Below are 18,293 nucleotides of genomic sequence, written 5' to 3' on the forward strand. Positions count from 1 at the left end.
GTTTGTGGTCCGTGAACGCGGTGAAGGGCCTACCTTCTAAGAAGTACCTGAAATGTCGAATTGCCAGGTAGAGCGCCAACAGCTCCTGGTCGAAAGCACTGTATTTGAGCTCGGGTGGTCGTAGGTGTTTGCTGAAAAACGCCAGGGGTTGCCAGCGACCCTCGATGAGTTGTTCCAGCACCCCACCAACTGCCGTATTAGATGCGTCCACTGTGAGGGCGGTAGGGACGTCTGCTCTGAGGTGCACTAGCATCGTGGCGTTTGCCAAGGCTTCTTTGGTTTTAATGAAAGCGGCAGCGGACTCCTCGTCCCAGGTAACGTCCTTGCCCTTACCTGACATCAGGGCGAACATGATTCGGGCAGCTGAAGGGAGGAAACTGTGGTAAAAATTCACCATACCCACGAATTCCTGAAGGCCTTTGATTGTGTTGGGTCCGGGGAAATGGCGGACTGCGTCTACCTTGGCGGGCAGAGGGGTTGTCCAGTCTTTAGTAATCCTGTGGCCCAGGAAGTCGATGGTGTTGAGCCTGAACTGGCACTTGGCCGGGTTGATTGTCAGGCCGTATTCACTCAGTCGGGCGTAGAATTGACGGAGGTGGGACAGATGCTCCTGACAACTGCTGCTGGCAATGAGGATGTCATCCAAATAAATGAAAGCAAAGTCCAAGTCGCATCCCACCGCATCCATTAGCCGTTGGAACGTCTGTGCGGCATTCTTTAGGCCAAACGGCATGCGGAGGAACTCAAAAAGGCCGAACGGGGTGATGAGAGCCGTTTTGGTGACGTCGTCCGGATACACCAGGATTTGATGGTATCCCCGGACCAGGTCTACCTTGGAGAAGATCCGTGCGCCGTGCAGGTTTGCTGCAAAGTCCTGAATGTGCAGCACAGGGTAGCGATCTGGTGTTGTAGCCTCATTCAGCCTGCGGTAGTCACCACATGGTCTCCAGCCCCCTGTTGCTTTGGGCACCATGTGCAGGGGGGAGGCCCATGGCCTGTCGGACCACCGTATGATCCCCAATTCCTCCATCCTCTTGAACTCCTCCTTCGCCAGTTGGAGCTTGTCCGGGGGAAGCCTTCGAGCATGGGCGTGGAGGGATGGTCCTTGTGTCGGGATGTGGTGCTGTATGCCGTGTCTGAGCATGGCTGCTGTGAACTGCGGCACCAGAACTGATGGGAAATCCGCCAGGACTCTGGTGAAGTTGTTGTCAGACAGCGTGATGTGTGGGGCGTTCCCTGGCGTTTCCCGGGAATTTGCAGGGCGTGCTACAGTGGCAGGTTTCTGCGCCCCACCGCTGGTGGTAGAAGCACCATTGTTCATTGGTCTCCTCACCCCGCCTCTGGGGTTAGTGGGCTTTGCGGCCGGGCCTGGTCTGGTTTGCTGCTGGGAGCATGGCCTGGTGATCTGTTGGACGGACACCCCACTCTCCTTCTTGGCTTTCCACACCACGCCCACCCGGGCCGCCACCTTCCAGGGGTCGCTGAAATCCGCGTCGGACTGCAGCAAGCGTATGTCCTCGGGCAGCTGCTCCAGGAATGCCTACTCAAACATGAGGCAGGGCTTGTGACCTCCGGCCAGGGACAGCATCTCGTTCATCAAAGCCGACAGTGGCCTGTCCAACAAACCATCCAGGTGCAGTAAGCGGGCAGCTCACTCGCGCCGTGAGAGTCCAAAAGTCCTTATGAACAAAGCTTTGAATTCTGTGTATTTGCCATCGCCCGGTTGCGACTGTATAAACTCCTCAACCTGGGCGGCTGTCTCCTGGTCGAGGGAGCTCACCACGTAGTAGTAATGTGTGGCATCCGAGGTTATCTGCCGAATGTGGAATTGGGCTTCTGCTTGCTGGAACCATAGGTGAGGTCGCAGTGTCCAGAAGCTTGGCAGTTTTAATGAAACTGCATGAACAGATGTGGCATCGTTCATCTCCGGTCCAAATATCAGTTGGGCCGTCGGGGTCACCAATTGTAGCAATGTGCTACACGCAGTGCTGAAATAACGACACGGAGTCGGTGAGCTGCAGTTGCAAAAGAGGTTTATTCAAACTTCGCGGCCTCGGTTTAAGGCCTTCCTGATCCCGCCCTCCCCAGGCGGGAATGCTGTAGGGGTCGCATATTCACAGTCTCATCCCACACACGGGCTTTTCCCTTTGCTGGTGAAGCAGGCTTGGCACCCTCTTTGGGACCAACCTCAATGCTGGCGCGCGCTGATTTGTGAGCTGGTTCGAGTGCGCTGGGAAGTGGGTCACCACACGTATAGAGAGAGAGAGAGAGAGAGAGGAGGAGTACACAGGGAAATCTTTTCTATGTAATGCATTTGTTCACTGACTTTTATGAATACTGCACGGGGGGCCCTCAACTCACAAGTAGGAGGGGTTATACCCCACAGCTTGACATTTCCTCTAGCTCAACACAGGGTCATCTACTAGAGACCTTGGAATCACACGTTCGTTGCCATTTTTGTTATTATTTGTGTTTCTTGGTTCTTATTTGTTCAGGGAGTAGATCGATTAAGTTTTATTCTGCTAATTTCAATGATATATTGACAGATAAATACAGATGGCTAAGGACAAGGTAAAATTTATTTCCTTTAATGTCAATGGACTATTAAATCCAATCAAACGTAACAGAATTTTATCCAAAATGAAAAAAGAACAAGCCCTTGTGGTATATTTACAGGAAACTCATTTAAGTGATAATGAACATAGAAAACTAAAGAAAATGGGCTTCACCTCATATAAATCAGGACATAGGAGAGGAGTTGCTATTCTTATCTCAAGTAAGCTAAATTTTGAAAAAGTATTTGAAATGGGAGATAAAGAGGGAGGTAAGGGGGGAATATAGATGGAAATTCAGTTACTCTATTGAATATATATGCACCCCCGGGAAGCGATATTGGTTTTTTTTCAGAAAATTACTGATATTATGGTACCAGAAACAGAAGGTCTCCTGATATGCGGGGGAGACTTAAATTTACAATTACAACCAAACTTAGACTCCTCCAATAGAAAATCCTATGGAACAAAATCTTTACATAAGAAAGTTAATACACTTTTTGAGGATGTAGGTTTAATTGATATATGGAGGGACCTGTTCCCTGACAGAAGGGATTACACTCATTATTCTGCTCCCCATTCTGTATATACAAGAATAGACTATTTCATAACATTTGGAAAAGACAAAGCCAAAATAAACACCTGTGGAATTGGGACAATAGATGTAAATGACCATGCACCTATATATTTATCTGTTGATTTTGACCTACAACCGAAGAATACTATTTGGAAACTAAATTCAAGTCTACTCAATGATCTGTACTTTAAGGAACAAATTAAAAAAGAAATTGATCTCTACTTAGAATTTAATGATAATGAAGAGGTTTCACCTCCCATTTTATGGGATACTCTGAAGGCTGTCTTAAGAGGGAAAATTATAGTGATATCTTCATATAAGAAAAAAATAAGGAATAAAACATTAGAGGAATTACAAAGCAGGCTGAAGGAACTAGAGAAAAAACACAAATTGAATTTGGCACAGGATACATTAGGGGAAATTAAAAGAATTAGGAATGAAATTAATAGTTCGGCTACACAAGAAATCAGAAAAAATTTAATGTTTCTGAAACAGAGACATTATGAAAGTGGATCAAAATCTATGAAAATACTGACGTGAAAACTGAAAAAAAAGATAGCAGAAAATACAATTCATAGATTTAGGGACCCAAGAACAAAAATGATAAAAAAAAAATAAGCTAAGTGAGATTCAAGAAGTTTTTGAAGTGTTTTACAAAACTCTATATTCCAAAGTTCCAGGGGGAAGCATAACCCAAATTGACACCTCCTTGAATTCTCTAGAGTTACCCACTTTAAGCGAAGAACAAAATAGAATGATGACTGCTGACATAACTGAAGTTGAATTAAAAGCTGCAATTAGTAGGCTTAAACTAAGCAAGTCACCAGGATCAGATGGGTATATGGCAGAGTGGTACAAAGAATTTAAAAATGAGTTAATTCCTGTTTTACTCCCCACACTGAACTGGGCTCTAAAAAAGGCACAAATGCCACCCAGTTGGAAGGAAGCAATAATCTCAGCTATACCAAAAGAAGGCAAGGATAAAATGGAATACAGGTCATTTAGACCAATATCTGTTCTTAATGTAGATTATAGATTATTTACCTCCATCATGGAGGAACAATTAGAGGAGTTTCTACCATAGTGATACGTAACGATCAGACAGGTTTTATACGACAACACCAGACACAAGGCAATATATGAAGGACACTTCACATTATGGATCATATACAAAAAAATAAAATCGAAGCAATAGTGATAAGGGTGGACACTGAAAAGGCATTTGATTTGGTTAACTGGAATTTTCTTTAGAGTTTTACATAGATTTGGTTTCCAAGACACAATTATTAAAACTATACAGACACTATATGACAATCCTACTGCTCGGATTAAAATCAATGGATATTTATCAAATAGTCTTACCCTAGAAAGGAGCACGAGACAGGGTTGTGCATGGTCACCGCTACTCTTCGCATTATATCTGGAACCATTAGCTCAATACATCAGACAAAATGAAGATATCAGGGGAATTACTATTAAAGGGACAGAGCATAGATCGGCTTGTTACGTGGATGACATTTTGATCTATCTAGGGCAACCAACATACTCTTTACCTAAATTGATGCAATCCTTTGAATAATATGGTCAATTATCAGGATACAAGATCAACATAGATAAAACCCAATTACTTTCATATTACTATAGCCCACCAAGAGAAATTGAAAGTAGATATCCCTGAGCATGTCACATGGAGTCTTTCAAATATTTGGGCATCATTATGCCAAAAGATTTGGCAAAATTTTCAGAATGTAATTATCAGCCTTTATATAAAGAAATTAAGGAAGATATGGCAAGATGGAACCTGATTCCTTTTTTCAGTCTCAGTTCAAGGATTGAGACTATTAAAATGAATATACCACCCAGACTGTTATATCTCTTTCAGACCCTATCAATAGAGATCAATCAAAATCAATTCAATGAATGGAACAAGATGTTATCAAGCTATATTTGGCAGGGTAAAAGGTCTAGAGTTCATCTCAAAATGTTGCAATTAGCAAAGGAAAAGGGGGGGATGGGGCCTACATTCTCTTAGAGATTATTATTTTGCAGCACAGTTGAGAGCTGTGATATGTTGGTTCAACATGACACTCAATGGAAAAACATTGAGGAGTGGGTACTTCCCATTCCCATACAAGCAATTTTGGCTGATAACAACCTGCAAAGGTACATAAATACTATTGATAACCCATGGGTGAAATTGACTCTTAAAATATGGAAAACTACTATAAAAGAATATAATCTAGAGGGAGATATTGTAATTCTTAAATGGTGTGCATATGACTCGAATTTTACACCAAATAAATTGGATGCTAGATTTAAGGACTGGACAGCTAGAGGAATAACAGTTCTTTGCAACATAATGAAAGAAGGAACACTGTTCAGTTTTGAAATGCTTAAAGGGAAACACTTATTAGAAAAACAAGATTTTTATCGGTATTTACAGATGCAACAATATGTTAATAACGCACTTAAAAATGTAACCAAGGCAAGTACATGCTTGATAAAGCTATTTAGAAAAGCATATAATTCAGATAATGGTAGTAGAATCATTTCAAGCATATATAAGGGTTGTCAAATCTTAAAACACATTCGACTTCATACATTAAAACAAAATGGGAGAAGGAAGGAGGGATAATTATATCTGAGGAAGAATGAACAACAATATGGAGGTATCAATGGAAGTATACCAGTTCACAGAAATGGAGGGAGTTTGGATGGAAAAACTTGATAAGATATTTTATTACAAACCCTCAGAAATTCCATTATGATAGTAACCTCCCTGTTTGCTGGAGAAATTGTGGAAATCAAAATGCAAATCATTATCTTTTTTTTTAGGACTGCCCTGTTATCAAAAGCTATTGGAGGGGGATACACAGTGCCCTACAAGACATCTTTAAATGTGAAATACCCTTAGAGAATAAGACCATATATTTTGGATATATACCTCAAGAATGGTTGAAAAGAGATAAATATTTAATGAATATACTGTTGGTGGCTGGTAAAAAGACTCTTACTAGGAAATGGTTATCACAGGAGAGCCCAACTTTAAATGCATGGATGGAAATTATAATGGACATTTACAAAATGGAGAAGATAACAACATCTGTTAATCATAAATTGGAACAATTTGATTCATACTGCGAAAAATGGTTTAACTACATAATGCCTCATAGGCCTGATTTTATTCTCACAAATCAATGAATCTGTTCTAAAACAAAAGATCACTCCCTACTTGTACATAGTTCTTTCCTTTTTGCTTGTTTTTTCTTTCCACTCTTTTCTATAAGTGTATACCGCAGATAAATACTTCATGGAGATTCGTGATACATATGGTTATATGATACATATGTACAATGTCTGAAATACATCTTATGGAAATGTTTGATGATGAACAATAAAAAATAAATTACAAAAAAAAAGGATTGCAACAAAGAGCTAGCACAAAACTTTCTCACACTGACAAGTTGTGAATAGTAGGGTGCCACTGTGATTAATGCCTTGGTTCAAGTTATTCAAATGTTATCAAACATTAAACCAAACTTCATGGTACTCGATGTTGATGTTTGATAGAGATACAAAACTCAGAGGGATTAAGAGTGGGGAGAAGGAAGTTAAGTGGCTTTCAGGTGATACAGACAAACGGAGTGAGCAGATGAAACCTTGACAGATATAAATAATGTGGAAACATATGAAGTTATCTAGTTTGGTGCACAAAACAGAAAAACAGTATTTTTTTTAAATGCTGAGATTAGGTAATGGTGATTTTGAAGGGTCCTGGATGTCCATGTACAATAGTCATTGAAACCCAGTTTTCCACTGGAAGTCACCACTGTCCTTATAGTCCGAGTCTACATTCCCCCCAGTGCTAATGCTAAGGGGGCACTCTGTGAACTGCAGAACGCACACCCTGATGGACTGTTTATTGTCGCCGGAGATTCTAACCACGCAAACCTCAAGTCAGTGCTCCCCAAATTCCATCAGTATGTGGACCTTGCAACAAGAGAGGCAAATGTGTTGGACCTGGTTTACACAAACATCCCCGACGTATACCGGGCAGAAACCCACCCCCACCTCGGTTACTTAGAGCACACCCCTGTTATGCTAATCCCAGCATCCAGACCGCTCGTCAGGTGCTCCAGACCAGTTCAGAAGCAGGTGAAAACCTGGCCAGCAGGAGCCATCTCTGCTCTTCAAGACTGCTTTGAGCATACTGACTGGCACATGTTCAGGGAGGCTGCAACTGATGGCGACTCTACCAACTTAGAGGAGTACACAGCATCAGTGACCAGCTACATCAGCAAGTGCATCGACTGTGTCGATGTGTCGAAGACCGTCACTGCACGTGCTAATCAGAAGCCATGGATGACAGCAGAGGTGCATGTGCTGCTGAGGACCCGTGACTCCGCCTTCAGAGCAGGCGACATGGCAGCCCTAACAACAGTGAGGGCCAAACTGTCCCGGGCCATCACAGAGGCAAAGCGTGCACATGCCCAGTGAATCCACAGCCACTTCCAGAACAGTAGTGACACGCGGCGCATGTGGAAGGGCATTCAGGACATCACCAATTACAGGACAACATCACCTGACTGTGCGGGTGATGCCTCCCTCACAGATGCTACACTCATTTTGAGGTGGAAAATAACATGGTGGTGAGGAAGTCCACCCCTCCCACAAATGACCATGTGCTGTGTCTCACCGTGGCTGACGTGAGAAGAACCCTGTACAGGGTCAACCCACGGAAGGCTGCTGGACCAGACAATATTCCTGGCAGAGTGCTTAGAGGATGTGCAGACCAGCTAGCAGATGTTCTCACTGACATCTTCAACATCTCCCTGAGCAGTGCCACCGTTCCAATGTGCTTCAAGGCCGCCACCATCGTCCCCGTGCCGAAGAAGTATTCAGTGTCCTGCCTCAGACAGACAGCCATACTGTTCCGTTGCACTCACATCCATCATCATAGTGTTTCAAGAGGCTCAACATGAGGCACATCAAGACCCTGCTACCCCCCTCACTGGATCCCCGCGCAGTGCTCTGACCATCCCAACTGTTCAACAGATGACGCCATTGCCATTACCCTCCGCCTGACCCTAACCCACCTGGACAAAAAAAGACACGTACATTCGAATGCTGTTCATAGATTTCCGTTCAGCATTCAACACAATCATCCCTCAGAAACTGATTGGAAAGCTGAGCCTATTGGGCCTGAACACCTCTCTCTGCAACTGGATCCTAGACTTCCTGACTGGGAGACCTCAATCAGTCCAGATAGGAGGCAGCATCTCCAACACCATCACACCGAGCATGGGGACCCCCAGTGCTCTGTGCTCAGTCCACTGCTGTTCACTCTGCTGACCCATGACTGTGCTGCAACACACAGCTCGAACCACATCATCAAGTTCGCTGATGACACGACCGTGGTGGGTCTCATCAGCAAGAACAATGAGTCGGCTTACAGAGAGGAGGTACAGCGGCTAACGGACTGGTGCAGAGCCAACAACCTGTCTCTGAATGTGAACAAAACAAAAGAGATGGTTGAACAGCTACATTACTATCTGGCTAGGAAATTGCACCATCTCGGATCACAAGACCCTGCAGTGGACAGTGAGGTCAGCTGAGATCATCGGGGTCTCTCTTCCCACTATTACAGACATTTACATTACACGCTACATCTGCAAAACAAACAGCATTATGAAGGACCCCACGCATACCCCCCTCATACAAACACTTCCCCCACCTGCCATCTGGGAAGAGGCTCCGAAGCATTCGGGCTCTTAAGACCAGACTATGTAACAGTTTCTTCCCCCAAGCCATCAGACTCAATACCCAGAAACTGGACTGACACCAACTTACTGCCCTCTACTGTGCCTATTGTCTTGCTTATTATTTATTGTAATGCCTGCACTATTTTGTGCACTTTATGCAGTCCTGGGTAGGTCTGTATTCTAGTGTAGTTTCTTTTTCTGTGTTGTTTTTACATCGTTCACTGTAGTTTTTGTACTGTTTCATGTAGCACCATGGTCCTGAAAAATGTTGTCTCGCTTTTACTGCATACTGTACCAGCAGTTATGGTCGAAATGACAATAAAAAGTGACTTGACTTGACTTGAGGTGCACCAAGGGATTTAGAAGCCGAATGGTATATTGCCATTTATTACAAGAAGATTTGAGTACAAGAGTAACAACGTGTTAATGCAATTATTATTGGGCATTGGTAATATTGTTCCTGGTGTGTTGTGTATGGTTTTCATCTCATATAGCTGTACAGTACAGAAATAGGCCTTTCTACACCATGCCCAAATTGACACTAATCTCATCTGCCCACATCAGGTCCATATCATTCTATGCCTTGCCTGTCTAAATGTCTCAAGTGTGCTGAATGTATCTAATTTCACCACTCCAATTATTAATCACTTCCTTCAACTGGAACCACACACAGCACTCTGAGTGTGTTCTAATCAATGTTTTGTGAAGTTGCAACACAATGCCCAACTTTTAGATTCTATGCCCTGACCTCCGAAGGCATGCACATGACATGCACCCTTCACTCTCAGGAAACTATGGACTTGACATTGCCTAGTATCCTATCATTTACTGCGCATATTAAACCTGTTTGACTTCTCAAATATATCATCACACACTTGTCAGGATTAAATTCCAGCTGTCAACACCACCCAACGTTCTATCTGACCTATATACTGCTGTAGCCTGAGACAATCTTTCTCACTATTTAAAACACCAACAACCTTTGTGTCACACATCTCACTACATTTACATCCTGGTCTCCAACAAATATCCCGGCAACAATAACTGCCGCACAGCAGAGATCACAGACTTCCAATCAGAGAAAAACATCCTTCCACCTTCTGCCTCTCATCACCAAGTCAATTTTGGATCCAAATAGTTAGGTTACATTGGATCTCATTAGCCTTAACCTTCTGAACCAGACTACCATGAAGTACCGTGTCAGATGTACTTAGGTAAAGCCTTTATAGAAAAGATCCACTGCCTTGCTTCATCAGTCCTCTTTATTACTCTTCAAAAATGAAACTCAATTGAGAGGTCATTTATCCCTGATCAGCTCCCTACCCTTAGAATGTCCTCCAATAATTGCCCTAGCATTGATGCGAAACTCACCGGCTCATTGCTCCTGCCCTTTCTAAGTAAAGAAACTACTTCAGCTATCCTCTACCCGAAAGGAATGACCTCAGCTATCCTCTTGTAAGGAGAAAATGAGTCAATAAGGCCTGCATTCTCTGGTGTATAAGATGTCATCAAAGTTACAAATTCTTAAAGGACTTAATGGGGGGGGGGGGGGGGGAGGGTGGTTATGTTTCCTATAGCTGAGCAGTTTGGAACCAGCATTCAGTTTCAGAATAAAGGCTTGTGTGCTTACATTGAGATTAGTGTGAGACAGTCTGTGTATGTCAGAAAGAGAGATTGTGTGTACGTGTCAGAGAGAGACAGAGTAAAGATTTGATCTCTACTGTGGATGGTTGGGTAGGCTCAGTCACTGAGTTCATTCAAAACAGATTCATAAGTCCTTGGGTGCAAGGGAATCAAGGGATATCGGGATAGAGTCCTGAAGCAGGGTCTCCGCCCGAAACATTGACTCTTTATTCCTGATGTCGCCTGACCTGCTGAGCTCCTCCAGCGTTTTGTGTTGATATGAGAATAGAGCAGGAAAAGTGTGTTCAAATGGACAATGATTCTTGAGCCCAAGAAAATAATGCTGCAGACCCTAAAGAGCAAATGGCCTCCTGCTCCAATTGCCAATATCTTTAATGTAAGGTGAGAACATCAGCAACAATGGTGCCACCGAGGAGGCTGTTTTTGCCACACAGACATTAAAGGTTGCAGGATCAAGGCAGGTGGGTGCAGTTGAGCTCTGGATGAACAGTGACATAAGGGACAGTGACAGTAAAGCAGATCTGAGGGACTGAGTGATGCACCATCAATAACTCTCGGAGACGTGAGTCGAGGTAGGCTTTTATTAGCTGGAAGAAAGCACCGTCAGCAGCAAGAGCCCACCACACAACATCCTGGAGACTGAGGGAGGAGCAGTGCCTCCAATCGCCTTTATACCAGGGTCTGTGGGAGGAGCCACAGGAGCAGTCAGCAGGGGGGCGTGTCCAGACAGGTATACGTAGTTCACCGCACTGAGATCTGCTCCTGTCCTTGGGTTACCCAGGTGGGAAAGGGTAATCTTTGGAGTGGCCAAAGCTCAGTTCAGGGCTGAGTAATATGTCAAGGTGAGACAGTTCAGTTTGAGACAGTGCACCCAGAATACGATGGAGCTTATAGCAAGGTAATGCAACATGTACCAGAAGATTGTTGCAGCTTGTCCAGGAATGGATGCATGTCAAAGTGTAGTGACTCACCAGTGGATTTACTTGATTCAGATAATCTAAAAAGAAAATGGGTTGATAATAAACTTTGGTGTTTGTTAAGTTTTTACATATGTTACTGAAAATCAGTACCTAGTTCAAGTGTGTACCCTCAGAGGGATTTGGACAATCCATCTGCATCACTCCTCTCCCCACTACTCTCACTGGTACCTGGGACATTCTATCATCTGTGCACCAACCAGACAAGCATATCCCGTTTACCACACGGGCACTGTTTGTCCTTCAATGACCCCGGCAGGTCTTTCCCAGCTTATGTATAGCCCCTACAAATGAAATGAGCACTTGGAAAACCAATGGGGTAGATTTGTTGGCTGCTGGCTGCAGGCATCTTTGGATTTGTCACTGTGGGAACGCAATGTGCAGCTGAGTTTCTGACTTGCAACCTGTTTGGGTTACAAATAGTTGGCGGAAAACTTTTGTAACCTGGGGAGGACCTGTACAGGACCTTTCAGCCTTTGCAAGTGCTGGACTATTGGATTACTGCACGCCTGTTAATAAAAACACACTTCCATTTAAGTTTTTATTACATATTACGCAGTAGTGTAATTAATTCTTCAGTGAATTTGTTAAGTTAAAGGGGAACATAAAATAGACAAGCCCTCCTGACCCCAGCACTGACTGCCGGTTGTTTTGTTCCGGCTACATTCCTGGCACACAGTTCGGTCCTTGCTGGGCTCTGGAGCCACCACTATCTCTGCACATCTTGCTCAGTCTCTGGAGCCCCAGCTCACATCCCAGACCAAAGTGTGAGCCAACTACTAGACCATCAGGATCTGCAAACAGCACCAGATCATCAGCTTTACTGCATCTGGTCAAAGACTATGTGTCATTTTCTCTCAGGCATCACACCTATTTATCAGAAATGTTACCTACAGCAAAACTTTGACAGAGATCGGACAACAACCATTAAAGGCTCTTCCTGGCCTTCAGAGGATGAACACAGATGAGAAGGTCTAAGCTAGGTGATCCTGTTAAATTGATTCTTCCAAGATGACCAAAAAGGTTGGTCAATTCTGAATGATTTCCAATCAGAAACATTTTCCTCAGTGTTCATATCACAGGTGTTAATCATGGCTATTTAAAATTAAATGGCTGTTCATTAATATTTTGAAAAAAGAATTTTTTTCTGGAAGTCAGTTTTCTTCCAGTTCTTTCATGGAGTACACTATACGTGACATATCTAGGACTTATATTTGAAATGGCTGGGCAAGAGTCCTATTAACTTTGAGCCCTACAATGTAACTGATGGCGTACAGAGTACAGAAAGCAATGCAATGTGTGTGACAGGTCTGCTTCCATCTTAAAAAAACCTTTTTCCTCAATCTTCACTGTAGCCAGCGAGAAAGAACGACTCCGTCAGACACCAGATGAGAGACACTCTCTACATGGTCATACACCCACACCCAGCTGCCTAACGTCAAGGAGGAGCTTCATGAACAGTGTTGTTCCATTACAATCAACCCCATCTGAAGCCCGCATCGCCTTGTGGGAAGACCGGCTCGCCAGTCTCAAACAACCCCCAACAATGGAAATTCCACTGGATGAAAGCCTTCCCCCAGGAACTAATTGTAACTGGGCAACCTGGAAGTGCCTTAACAGACTTAGGACTGGTGTAGGTCGTTTAAAGGTGTCACTAAGCAAATGGGGATATACAATCAGTCCGACAACTTGTGAATGTGGAACTGAGCCCCAAACTATGCAACATCCCCTGCAATGCCCATCACTAGAGGAACCCTGTACTGTTGCAGATCTTGCTGAATTCAACAACAAGGTGCAAAAGTGTGTTCAGTTCTGGCTGGGCCATGTATAGACTGTCTGTGGACACGATAAGAAGAAAACTGGCCTTATACTCAAATACTTTGACAAATCACAACATTATGCAAATACTGTATAAAAAAGGTAGAAGTTGGCTTTTGAATTATTCTTTAATAATCTGCAACAATTGTTGATAAAATTGTCAAGAAAGTGTATTGCTTATGGTGCTGATGGTTTTCAGCAAGGGCAGCATTTTTTAATGTTAAACTTGCAAATCCAGTGTTGTGATATTTCAGGAATGCAACTCATTCAATCAGATACTCCATGGAGTTCTTCTCAGATGTGTTTATGCGTGAGGTGACAAAGATTGAATCAAAAATCGTATCTTGATTTCATTAATTCTTAGTAGCCACTTCAGTACAACACTTAGTGAAACTCGGAAGAAAATGAATGGCCTACACGTCTACAACATTCACACCAATCAACATGGGCATTACAACGTTCCAGTCTTCAATTATTGAACCTGTGTCTAGGATAATAAATGATTCTCTCAAATTAAGTCTCAAGTTTGGTCGCTCTCAACACTTTGAGCCAATTAAATTTCTTTTGAATAAAAACTTCACTTGTTCTTAACAAGAACTGCACTTGATAGTATTCTTTCTGAAAAAACTTACTCTTCTAAGTTTGAAAGTTCAATAGTATGGGATGGGCCAGACAGCATAGGTTCAAGATCTGTACAACAGTGTATATGTACCACTGTACAGATACGGAGATTGGGACCTGTTTCTTGTGTACAAAAGTTCTAAACTGTGAAATATGATTGTAAAGTATTAGTGATAATTCTGGTAAAGAATTTCAATACAAGGTCAGCTCAGATGCTGATTAAGCTTTGAATCTCCATTCTTGTCTTCCAGATTTTCAAAGTTAAAACTTACTTCCCATTTCCTTCCATGCAATTTTTCTTCTAACACCTTTATTTTCCAGAGTAAAATCATTACTTAATTATATTATTTTCTTGGATTTCATCTCTAAAGCAAGAAATCAGTGGGAATATAAACTGTTCATAATGTTCACTAAGACTACAACAATTCAGCAAAGATAACTACAATTTCCCAAAACTCTGGGAATACCACAGCAATCTGACCTATGTGATGAAAGATTAAATCAGGGCCAGACTTTCCTCAGCAAAAAAAAACAAACTGTCAGAGGAACTCTGTGGATTCTGTTGCAGGGTCACGGCCTGAAACACCATCTTCATAGATGCTACTCAATTTACTGAGTTCTTCCAATAGTTTTTTTTCCTCCAAGTTTAGCATCTGTGGTCAGTCATTTCTCTAGATTTCCCTGAAATTTAAAATCAGCTGGAATATTCAGTACCCCTTGAACAGGCCACTGACCTGCACTTGGGACTCTGACATAATTGCTTGTCTTGACACATGCAGAGACAATATAGTAAAACCACTCACCAGTACTTCAATTTAACTTTACTCAAGTCATAAACTTCAATCACCTAAGGAAAGAAGAAGATTGCAAGATCAGTTTGAGCTGCTGACTCGATGAGACAAAAACTTCTTGAGCACCATATACATTCCTAAATTGAAAAATAAAAGTAATGTAGAAAGTTGGTTAGACCTTACGGCATCAATTCAGCATCACAGAGCAATCATCACTGCTCATCGAGCACAAGGCCTTGGCAACATTTCTAAAGCAATTGCATAACTACCAAAGGATAGAAAACAACGTACATTTTTCTGAAGGGATCTGTGATCCACAGCCTGCAATTTACAAACACGTTACAAAGCATCCCACGTGAGGAAACCTTAGTCTGCACAGTTAGGAGAAAGAAGTTTAATAGTTCTTACTGTACATCTGAATCAATAGATGAAAGGAATAGTTAAGATAAATGGCTTGAGATAACCTCCAACCCATATTATGAATGGAAGTTCCTAATAACTACAGTCACTAATACTGTAGACCTCTATGGAGTCTCTGATAATAAATGGGACTTGATTCATATTAGCACATTCTCATCAAAAGGCATGGATTCAAGGTCTGACCAATGTGGTAAAAAAAAGTAAAAAAAATACAGATAACTAGACTCTAGCAGAGTGCAGAGAATACATCATATATTACAGGTGCATTTCTATGAATGAGATTTTAAACCAAGATCCTGTAGATAGGTTATAAAGATCCCATGGGTTTATGATGAAGATTTTTAACCTTCATTTCAAACCTATTATCCTCAGTCAATAATGGCAAAAGAATATTTTTATTTAGAGATACAACACGGAATAGGCCTTCAGGCCCTTTGAGCCTCATTGCCCAGCAATCCCCAATTTAACGCTAAATTGATCACGGGACAATTTTACAATGACCAATTAACTTACTAACCAGCACGTCTTTGGATTGTGGGAGGAAGCCAGAGCACCTGGAGAAAACCCACACATTCCACAGGGAGGATGCACAAACCCCTTACAGAGGATGCCAGGACTGAACTCCAAAGTCCAACACCCTGGACTGTAATAGCATCACGCTGACCTCTATGCTGTCACGGCAATAATTATGTAGCCATTATCACATTTTAGGCTCCATATCCACGCCAGTATTCTGCTTTGGACAATGTTACTTGCTGTGGGAAAAAGTCTGTCCCTCTAAAATGCATTCATCACTGTAGAATATACGTCCCATTATATGACAACACACACAAAATGCTAGAGGAACTCAGCAGGCCAGGCAGCACCCATGGAAAAAAGTACAGTCGATGTTTCAGGCCAAGACCCTTCAGCAGGACAGCTCAAAACATCGACTGCACTTTTTTCCACAGATTCTGCCTGGCCTGCATTTTGTGTATATTGCTCAGATTTCTAGCATCTGCAGATTTTCTCGTTTGTCTTTATATGACTATATGACTTTGTGCTGTATTTTATTTATTGGTTTTGCAGCACCAGCCAAACCTGATTGTATTATCTTGGTGGGCAAAGGCCTGTTACTGTTTAATTATTACTGCTGGGCAGAGATTCAGCTAGATGGAGAACAGCAGCTAATGAGACAATGAATAAAGAACTGAGTAAGATATTTATAGACCCTCCTCATGTATGTTACTGATTAATGAGATCTTAGTATTTGATTGTAGATAGATAATTTCCTACAGAAATTCTTCCCAGCTAACCTATCCAAGTTCCCAGAAAGTCTGGGAGCTCTCAGCCTCCCTTTTCTCATCACTGCAGCATTCTCCACCTAATGAAGCAGTGTTGTGTGTACTTGTCCCAATAAGGGCTGAACAAAAGATCACTGCTATGAAGTCAAGTACTGACAGCTGAGGGATCTGACAATAGATCTATAGAATAGCATGTACTGAAGCTGAAATACAGTGCATCTTTACTAAGGAAAACCCAACAAAATTATTCTGAGAACCTTGCAATCTATTGGGTATTTACAAAAAAGTTAGCTGCTACCTTAGTCCTTGCTAAAATAGTGAAAGATATTTCTTGGTTGGTCTAACCCAGGTTAATTAAACCCAAAGGTGTAATGTTGGAAAGCTCCGCCTGTGGAGGGATGAAAACTAGGCTTGCCAAACTTAAAAAACTTGAGGAGAAAAAAAAGCTATGCAAGAACGAGGTGTGGCTGACACAGTGCGGGAAAGCGAGAGACATGCAGTAAACTGTTAGAAACTCAAGATATAAACTATTAAAAGTGGAATTTGTAGTGAGTATCTCTACCCTACTTACCTGAAAAGCTCAGGGTGAAACCCCTGGAGGAGAGGTGATAGCGATAAAAGATCTGTTGAAGCTACAGCTATAACAAGCATCAGCTATAATGAGACAATATTGGCAGAGACGAGTGTCCAAGATCTGTATCATGTAACTGGGAATTTGTTGAATCATACCAAGGGATTTGGTCTAGTTTTTATTTGTACAAGTTTATGAATTGACTTTTGTGGATGATCAACTATTTTATCCAAAGAAACAAGAAAGTGAATCACCCAAGATGAAGAACCAGCATGGGAACAAAATGTTTCATGATGTAGAGGAGTTAATATGGTTGGATGTATAAGTATATTTTCATTTGAAGGACCTGAATTTGATTTTCTCCAAGAACTGATTATTTTTGCAAAGACTTTGATAAGTTACTGAACAAGATTTATTTTGTTTAAAAGTTGTGATGTTGGACAATTGTGAAAAGAGTTAAGCTGTGTATATATAATATTTGAATTTGAATTTGAAGACTTACTGACTTGGACTTGAACTGAAACTGAAGTTAACCATAATACTTACGAAGAGGAATTCAATTAGTTTTCTAATCAGAAATAAACAAAAAGGAAAGGTTAGTCTGTAGACCTTTAAATAGGGAATAACACTAGATCTAATTAGTTAGAGAAATTTAAGCAACAAAGATTATGCTAATGAATCTCACTGGTTCTAACTAAAAAAGGAATTTGTTTTTTGTTTGATAACTATATTTGGACCTAAGAGAACGTTAGAATTCTTACTCATGTAAATATTTTATATATCTTGTTTTTTTTAAATAAACAAAACTTACCTCCAGAAGTATGTTTTCTATTCACTGCCTCCTTCTGATATCTAGAGCTTCTGATGGCCTTCTAGCACCTAGTGTAGTATTATGTAATTCAATTTTTCTAATAAGGAGTGTGGCGACCAGTCACATAAGATAAGACAATTGCTACACAGCTGCTAGTCTAGGATTTTTTGTTTGCTTTGTCCCATTGCCTTTTTATCGTTGTTTTTGTTAATCAGTCTCGTGTTCCTCTCCTTTATTTTCTTTTCTACATTTCTCTCATGTTCTCACTGTTTGTACTTGTTAAAACTGATTACAGAAGGAAATTCCAATTTTTTTTGTCTCTATAGAGAAGCTGCTTGATCTGCCTGATATTTTTGGCACATTTTCTATTCTTTTAGGTTCAAGCATTTGTCTGCAGCTTGTTGTTTGCCTTTTTCAGTGCTTAATTCCCTGATACTTCTCTTCCAGAAATGGCTGTCTAGAAATT

The 18,293-nt window shown here is 41.8% G+C and overlaps 1 protein-coding gene across 2 annotated transcripts in view; it reads right to left on the minus strand.

Annotated features, from left to right (window-relative positions):
• Positions 1 to 18,293, minus strand: part of phaf1 (phagosome assembly factor 1) — a 137,513-nt gene that overhangs the window by 54,541 nt on the left and 64,679 nt on the right. For both annotated transcript variants that reach the window (XM_059992612.1, XM_059992611.1), the window contains exon 4: positions 14,755 to 14,798. In XM_059992612.1, coding sequence (XP_059848595.1) covers positions 14,755 to 14,798 — 44 coding nt within the window. The remainder of the gene's footprint in view (positions 1 to 14,754; positions 14,799 to 18,293) is intronic.

Source organism: Hypanus sabinus, chromosome 17 (genome assembly GCF_030144855.1).
Source record: "Hypanus sabinus isolate sHypSab1 chromosome 17, sHypSab1.hap1, whole genome shotgun sequence".
Taxonomy (NCBI): domain Eukaryota; kingdom Metazoa; phylum Chordata; class Chondrichthyes; order Myliobatiformes; family Dasyatidae; genus Hypanus; species Hypanus sabinus.